Raw genomic sequence first — 8,492 nt, forward strand, 5'->3', positions numbered from 1 at the left:
GGGGCTGTTTGCTTGTTTGTTTGGGGTTTTTTGGGTTTTTTTTCCGCAAACGAACAGCGTTTCAGATGACGGACGACTCACTGAAGACATGATTTAAACTGGGACTACTAAAAAGCGTGTTCTGTTTCATGTTTCAAATTTTAAAAATGAATGTTGATTGTATAAAAAGAGCATGAATTTGCTACGAATGCTGAAATATTTAATTATGACTGCATTTTCACGAGTTTCTATTTCATAATTGTCACTCCTTGGCAGACATGTCGTTTTTATTCTTTGATTAATTGGCATCAGTCTATCAACTATCTATCTATCTCCTTCCAAGAACACTCCGTGTAAGAACCCATGTTTACTGTATAACGGCATGTTTACCCCAGTAATTTGCTTGTTTCAAAACCTGTCTATAAAAGAAATTCGCCTAAAACTGCCTAGACCTCAGACAATATACTTCTCAGTGCTGTTTTACAATACATTTACTTTGCGTGAGTAAATTGAATGGAGAGGAATTGGCGGGGACAAGTCGGACAATGAAATCTACATCTACATCGAGCTTACTACACGTGTACTCTTATACCCAAAGAATATTGTCCGTCGGATTCATCTAATTGATTTGGGGCCATCCAGAATTTCCCTTCGAGAGGGGCAAAATCTACCATTTTGGGGCATAATATGCATTGTATCATCGGTAAAGCTAACAATCCACTTAAGTTAGTTTGGGTAGGCCTACTGTTTACACCATAGACAAAAACGTAGGTTTTGTTGTGTAGCTCTTGTCTGGAATCATAAAAAGTAAGAACATTGTAAGCCTTGACCATTGTATTAAACTGCATTTTGGTGATGTTGAAAGGTGCATCTATGATTGAGCTTTGGAAGGGTATAAAAATCGAAAATTCTCTAAATTTGGACTTAGATCTCTTGCAACAGCAACGGTATAATCTAAAAATAAAACATAGTACATAAATATTGGTATTTGTTTGTGTGTGTAGAATATATATAGATACGCTAATTAATCATATATGAATGTGGATAAGAAGAAACACTAATTGTTATTTTTGTTGTTGCATGGATGTACTACCAGTTGCTGGAGCAGACGTTGTTGGTTTGGCGTGTGAAGAATGGACGGTGCTGGTGGAGCTGGTGGTGACCGCCATGGTGGTTGTGCTGTCCGCCATTTTGGTTGTGGTTTCCGCCATGTTGGTTGTTGTAGAGGTCGTGAGTTCACAGTAGCAGACGACACAGCCGGTAGGGTCAACCCCGAGACAAGCAGAGGAGCAAGGATCGTCGACCGGAGGGCAGGACGAGGTGGTGACCAGTGGAAGACTGGACGTGGCTGGGTTGTCGGGCTGTTTAGGGGCTGGAAGAAATACTTATGATTGAGATGTTGGTGGTTTTACATCTCCATTGACACAATTTAGTTAAGTGTAGCAAGAGTTTTACGGCGCTCGCAACTACATAATAATGTCATAAGAGGGCGCTTGACATAATTTAGACCTTGAGATAATAATTTGGGAGGCAGAGTTTGATCCTTAATGTCAGGACCAATCTTCGCAGAGAGGGACACATCATCCCAGAAGAAGGACCTTTATCGACACATGTGAAAGAATGTTTTTACGTTGTTATATTTAAGTGTGGGGAGTGAAAGGGGGTGGGGGGGGGGGTGCACAGTCAAAGAGCTAAACCACTGTGCTACAGAATGCAGGACTGTACTGCCAAGTGTAGTGGACATGGCAATAATCCCAAATGCAAAACATGCATACACACAAACAAACGCACACAAACACACGCACACACACACACACACACACACACACACACAAACACACACACACACACACACACACAAACATGCGCGTGCGCACACATTAGCACCTTTACCCCCCCCCCCCCCCCCACACACACAATAAATGTATAATATATTTTTTATGTATATTATATATGTAAATAAAAGAAACAACTGACCATCACAGGTACACACAGGACAGCCTAAAGCGTCCACCAGCGTGCACTGAGCCGGGCAGGAACCAGGGAATGGGGAACAGCCGTTGTTGTTATCATTGTTTTTGATGTTGTTGTTGCTGCTGCTGCTGCTGCTGCTGCTGCTTCCAGCGTTGCCATGTGGGGCTGTTGGTCCTTTCCCTCCCGACGAGCTCCCGTTCAAGTTATCGTCCTTGTTATCACCCGCACCGCTATCGCCTACATCCGTCCTACCAACGCCATCACCATCACCAGCATCCACCATCTGGTTGCTCAAACCGTCACTAGTTCTGCCAGTGGTGACGTCTCTGCCCTGTAAGGTGTCCGTACTAACAACGGTGTATTCGTAGGTCGTAGTGATTTCGCCTGAAAGAGGAAGTTTTGAACTCACTGAGAGGCTGGTTGGCTGAGGTTCTATAAGTGTGGTTTGCTCCATTTTTCCTGTCCGATGTTTATTGTCGTTATCTTTCTTCTCCCCCTTTTTCGTTCTTTTTTTGCGTGCTGCTCTCTAGTAACACCTCTAATTTTCTGTACTTATCTGACCTAATTGTGTTGCAAATGCCGTACAACCCTTACTGAAACCAAATATGAGTTCAAGAAGCAATTCCTTAAGAAATCTTAGCTGATTTAAGCTGTGTGTTTTACATCCCCCCCCCCCCCATGAGCAACAAGAAATATCATTTAAGAGGTGATCTGCTTTGACCATGCCTGCTAGGGCCAATCCTGGTTCAGAGCGATACAATGACTCAGTAGACATAATTATGGAGATACCTTGATTAAAGCAAAACAACTTTAAACGCAAAACAAAACAGAACAAACTTATAAGAACTCACCCCTTTCACTAAAAAAGACATCTTCTCCAATCTGGAAACGAACTCGCCTTTTGTGTACAATAACGAAAATGATACCATCACAATTATTTCTCATCTCTAAGGGAATTTTACGCAATGAGCCGAAGGGCAAAACGAGAGTCTAAAAATTCGAACTTCTCACCGAGACCACAATCCTCTCGACAGACGGGACATCCGGATGGGGTCAAGGACGAGCACTCCGCTGAGCACGTAGCTGGGAAAGGGAGACAACCGCCTAGGTTGAGAGCTCGGGCCGGGGACATGACGCTACCCTGGTCCACCTGGCTGGGTCGGCTGCCCAGGCACTGGTCGTCTGCCGGGATAAACCACGTGATAAATTATTGGTGATAGTGCCAGTCAAAATCCTGCCCAAGTTGGAAACATCACACAGAAGCTAATAATATTTAATGTTCGGTTCTCTTCAAATTCTGACATTAGTGGGAAATATCTCTAATCAAATTAATATCTGGAACTGTTACATTTTCCCTACAATCTAAATTTTAAAATGCAGTCAATAAGACGTTACCGTAGAATTATAATTTTTAGTTCTATCTGCTTAGTACCTAGTTTTAAGAAATCTGACATTAAACATGTTTGAGTTTCACAACATGCCAATCTTTTTCGAAGGCAAGTCTTTGAATATCTTGATAACGACTCCGAATAATCTTACTATTTTAATAGAGCGTTTGGTTTCTGACATTATTGTTTTGATAACTCAAAACTGCCAAAATTGCCAAATAGCACTTAATAATTTTATGGTAGCAAATTTTGTGATAGAATCAATTAAAATCTGACATAAAGCTGGCATTCCATATGCCCGAAAAACCGATGTAAATTTCGGATGCGAATTTCGTGTACAAAATTCGGGTGTGATGAAAAAAGAGCCCTCCTTCCATATACCCGAAATTCATGATATCCGCCATTTCTGACAGAAATCACGGCACCAGTTCAGTCAGAGCAAGTACTCGACGTTGAAAACGAGATAATTTTGCTGTTAGAATTCCTGTTCCTACGAAAGCAGGCTTTAAATTGCTTCGCCCAGACTTGATGATGGTCCTTCCTTCATAAGCTTTACTTTCTTGGGTCGTTTTCTTTTCGAAGCTTCGGTCCTATCACCGACAGTGCTGGCTGATGTGGCTGCGTCACAGACAGCAATCTAAAGTTATAATTAATGTATGTGAGAAGTTATATTCAAGTGCATTTAAGGAGTGGGGGGGGGGGGGGGGAAATGAAATGCTATTTTTGTTATTACTGGATTTAAACGATAAATGATAGCAAAGATAGATTACATAGACTCCCAAAAGTTTCCAACAAACTTTAAAAAAAAAGTGGTTGCCATGGAAATGGCAGCCGCCTTGAAAATAAACACCTCTTTTCAGTCTTAGTTTTAAAACTTCTCTCTCGAACAAAGGAAATCAACATTTCGACGTTTTCCCACTTCCCTAGTGCTTTCATGCAGCTTCGTTCCTTTGAAGTAGATTTGGGGGGAAATGAGACCCGCCCACTTCTCGAAGAACTCGGGTGCCGAAGAAAAAAGTTTCGCTCCCTCGTGCGAAACAAAATCTTCGCATGCGAATTTCGGACTCGGCCATGCAAAATTCCGGTATGGATTTACGCAATGACAAAAAGGTTGGTGCGAAAAAAATAGTTCGCACGCAGAATTCGCACCCGAAGTTCGCATCGTTTTTTCGGGCATATGGAATGTCAGCTTTAGTCAGAAATATCACAAATCAAGTTTATAAGAAAACTAGCTGAGCACCCAGCTTTGCTCGGGGTCGACGCCTTGGCGTCACTGCTCCTACTGGTCTACGTCGCAGAGTCATTTTACATCTAGATCTACATGTGTACCTTGCTGTCTATCACTTCACAGTCGTACCTGGCTTCTAGATCTATATTGCTTTAGTTTAAGTCTGCCTTGATCAACTCCTTTCTAGATCTACATTGCTTTAGTGTATTGCTGTCTAGCCCTTCACAATCACAAAATACGGATTTCGCCTTACACCATCACAAAAAAGCACTAAGAAAATAATAATCCATGAAAGGGCTGCTACACTGATAAAGGAACACACCGACATCTTCAAAATCAGAGAGGCGGAGTCTATTGCTTGTTCGCGTTCCTCTGACTGCGTTAAAAAAAATTATAGCTGATTGACAAATTAACCTAGGCCCACGAAACTTTGCATGACACTTCTACAGACTATTCGAAAAGTGAGCGTGCAAATTCATATGCACATTTCAGATTATGACATACGAATTATGGCAATGCAACATGGCTTGAACTTGAAGATCAGAAATGATCCCAGGCTCAAGTCCTTGGAAAAGACTGTGTCTGCGCTCTGAGGCTGCATCACTTTCCATGAAATAAACTTACAGAAATGAATGCTCAATTTGGGTGGCAGGAAGGAGAGAGCCAATGCGATGATATACTTGACCCTGCACGCGAAACTGTGGATTCCATCCATTGGGGGTTGCATCGGTATAGCCCATGGATGTGAGCTGAAAGCAATTGTTGTACAGCCTGATTTTCTCCAGAAAGTGAGTCAACAGTGTCGACACACCAGACAGAAGGATTTGCAGTTCAGGAGGTGGTTTTGGAAATGGATGCAGATCAACTTTGCCATTGCTACAGCATATACCTTGTATTTCATATGAAAATCTTATGGCCAGGCAGTGTGTACACTGTGTCGTCAGTTCCCTGATGTAGCAACCGTACTGAAAGGACTTGACAATGTAGAGGAGGAATGCTTTTGGGAGATTTAGATCTAGAGGGTCCCCATCATTTTGTTGTTGATCTAGACCACCTTGACCTTTGCGAGCTCGAGGGGTTCCAACTGCAGAACTTCGTTTTCTTTTCGGCATGGTCAGGCGCTATCTAGGTCTAGATCTAGATTCTTATCTAAGATCTATTGACGTTGTTCCCAGCAGCAAGAAAAAGAATTTGACAAAGGAGTCCAGAAAAAACGATGATGGACATCAAACGAAAGGATCACAGTCGAATTTAGCACCAAGTAAAAAAATAAAACATGAGGCTAGATCTATATGGGTCGCACACTTAAAATAGGCCCCTAGTGCTTAGTATTGCGCGACAATGCGCTATAGTATCGATCGGAAGTACGACTTGCAATAAACAAACCTAGCGGATTTTATAAAATTACAGAGACAGAAGCGTGGGCCTACAAAAGCGATCGGCGAAATAGCTGGGCCCCCTTTCGATGAAAGGAATGATCGGCGGTGCCTATACGTTCTTATACTAACCGTTCTCTGACCGTCTAGGCCGGTGCTTTAATATCAAAGAAAAGTCATTGGCCTACTATATTTACACTCTAATGGAATGGGGAAATAAATCTTGAGAGATGCAAAAAATTATATAGTCTAGATCTATACTCTCAAAACAAAACGCGCCTCGGGAAATATCACTTCCGGATTTTCTAAAATTACAGAGACAGAAGTGTCGGCCTACAAAAGCGATCGGCGAAATAAATAAATTTTGCTTTTTGCAGCAAAACTGTCTCAAAACTGAAAAAACCAAGGGCGCCTTGCTCGGGAGAATATTTTAAAGAATTTTTTGGAGAAAACCGCGTGTCGATCGATGCAGCCGTTAAAAAGCCTTTTGAATAGCAAAATTTGGCCACCACAAATAGATAATAGATATCACATTTATCCTACAATTTGAATTTTTAAAAGCAGAAGCTTGGCGAAAGTATGGAAACTTAATTTCGAAAGGTGCAGACATATTATGGATGTGAGAAAACTGTCTCTAAAGTTGAGCAATGTCTTACGTACAAGTACATGTATGCGCAAGCCTCGACGTAAATCAAAATGAAATAACTAGAGAAGTACAGTTGTTTATTTGTTGAACAGAATGAAGCCAAAAATATTGGATTTCCAAGAGATAAGGCAGTAATCCCCTAGTGAAGGTAGATTGTTTCATTTCGACCCTTCGGAAAAGCCCAGTGCAACGTGTGTCTGATAAGATTGGCACTGAAACATTTGAACGTTGAATCTTTCATTTTGAAAATATGGATAGCGGCAGCTATGAGTTTTACTGCTGGCTTGAAAGAGAATTAGTGCAAATGGATAACGGATAATAAATTCAAAACGCCACCCTACCTACTCCACTTTTTTATGAATCAATTATCTGTCTGTCTGTCTGTCTGTCTGTCTGTCTGTCTGTCTGTCTGTCTTTCTCTCTTTCTTTCTCTGTTATCTATCTCTCTCTTTTTCTCTCTCAAACACACACACACACACATACACACACATACACACACACACACATACACACAGTTCTCCTCCTTTGATTTCTCTGCACATATCGATTCCTTTCTCAATGTCTCCGCCCCAACCCATTCTTCTTCTTCTTCTTCTTCTTCTTCTTCTTCTTCTTCTTCTTCTTCTTCTTCCTCTCTCTCCCCACACATGCTTATACTATACACTAAGTCCATATCTCCACACCATTATCTCCTTCCATCTCTCATTCAACCATACACACATACACGCATGCACACCAACAAATACACACAGACAAATACACACCTGACAGACACACAGGACACCCGTTGCTGTCTGTGTTCAGGCACTGAGTGAGGCAAGAAGCTGGAAAATCCGGACAACCATTGTTGTTGTAGCTGGACTTGGCTGCAGACGACGAAACTGTCAGGGAAGAGGGACAATGTGAAGCGTCTATTACGTCAGCAAGCTGTGCAGTTGTTATAACCCAAGACAGCAAACTTTTTCTTCAGGAGAGCGGAAAAAATGGCTCCATTTATCTTTTTAAAAATGCACCTACGAGTATTATGTTGTTGCTTTCTTGCTTCGCATTTTTGCTTTTTCAAACATTTAGAATTTGAATCTCGAAAAAATATCTCTGGAGTAATTGTAACCTATACCATAGATTATCAAAGTGATTTTTTTTTCTAACTTTTGGGCCTGAACATCTGAAGAGCTAGCCGACCATGAAAATATAATTGTGAAAAATTTTAATAGTATGATGGTGGATACATCAAACTTCTGCATACAACAACATAAAACAATTATAGAAATGAAATAAAGAAAATGATTACTACTAAATCAAATTATACACTTGCTAGCAATCAGTCAAATCGAGATTCTCAGTCTGTGTGTGTGTGTGTGTGTGTGTGTGTGTGTGTGTGTGTGTGTGTGTGTGTGTGTGTGTGTGTATGTGTGTGTGTGTGTATGTGTGTATGTGTATGTGTGTGTATGTGTGTGTATGTGTGTGTGTATGTGTGTGTGTATGTGTGTGTGTATGTGTGTGTGTATGTGTGTATTTGTGTGTGTATGTGTGTGTATGTGTGTATGTGTGTGTGTATGTGTGTGTATGTGTGTATGTATGTGTGTGTGTATGTGTGTGTGTGTATGTGTATGTTTGTGTGTGTATGTGTGTATTTGTGTGTGTATGTGTGTATGTGTGTGTATGTGTATATGTGTGTGTGTTTGTGTATGTGTGTGTGTATGTGTGTGTGTGTGTATGTGTATGTGTATGTGTGTGTATGTGTGTGTATGTATGTGTGTATGTGTGTGTGTATGTGTGTGTGTATGTGTGTATGTGTGTGTGTATGTGTGTGTATGTGTGTGTGTGTGTATGTGTGTGTGTATGTGTATGTGTGTGTATATGTTTGTGTGTCTGTGTATGTGTGTATGTGTGTGTGTGTG

General features: G+C 41.2%; 1 protein-coding gene across 1 annotated transcript in view; it reads right to left on the reverse strand.

Moving 5' to 3' along the window:
- The window catches only part of LOC101854566 (flocculation protein FLO11), a gene marked incomplete in the record, with an annotated part of 7,667 nt that extends 5,595 nt beyond the window's left edge, over positions 1-2,072 (reverse strand). Inside the window, 2 exon segments of the mRNA XM_013081580.2 lie at positions 1,073-1,351; positions 1,957-2,072. Of these exon segments, the coding sequence (XP_012937034.1) occupies positions 1,073-1,190 (118 nt within the window).
- Between the last annotated feature and the right edge of the window lie 6,420 nt (positions 2,073-8,492).

This window comes from Aplysia californica, unplaced genomic scaffold (assembly GCF_000002075.1).
Source record: "Aplysia californica isolate F4 #8 unplaced genomic scaffold, AplCal3.0 scaffold00137, whole genome shotgun sequence".
Taxonomy (NCBI): Eukaryota; Metazoa; Mollusca; class Gastropoda; order Aplysiida; family Aplysiidae; genus Aplysia; species Aplysia californica.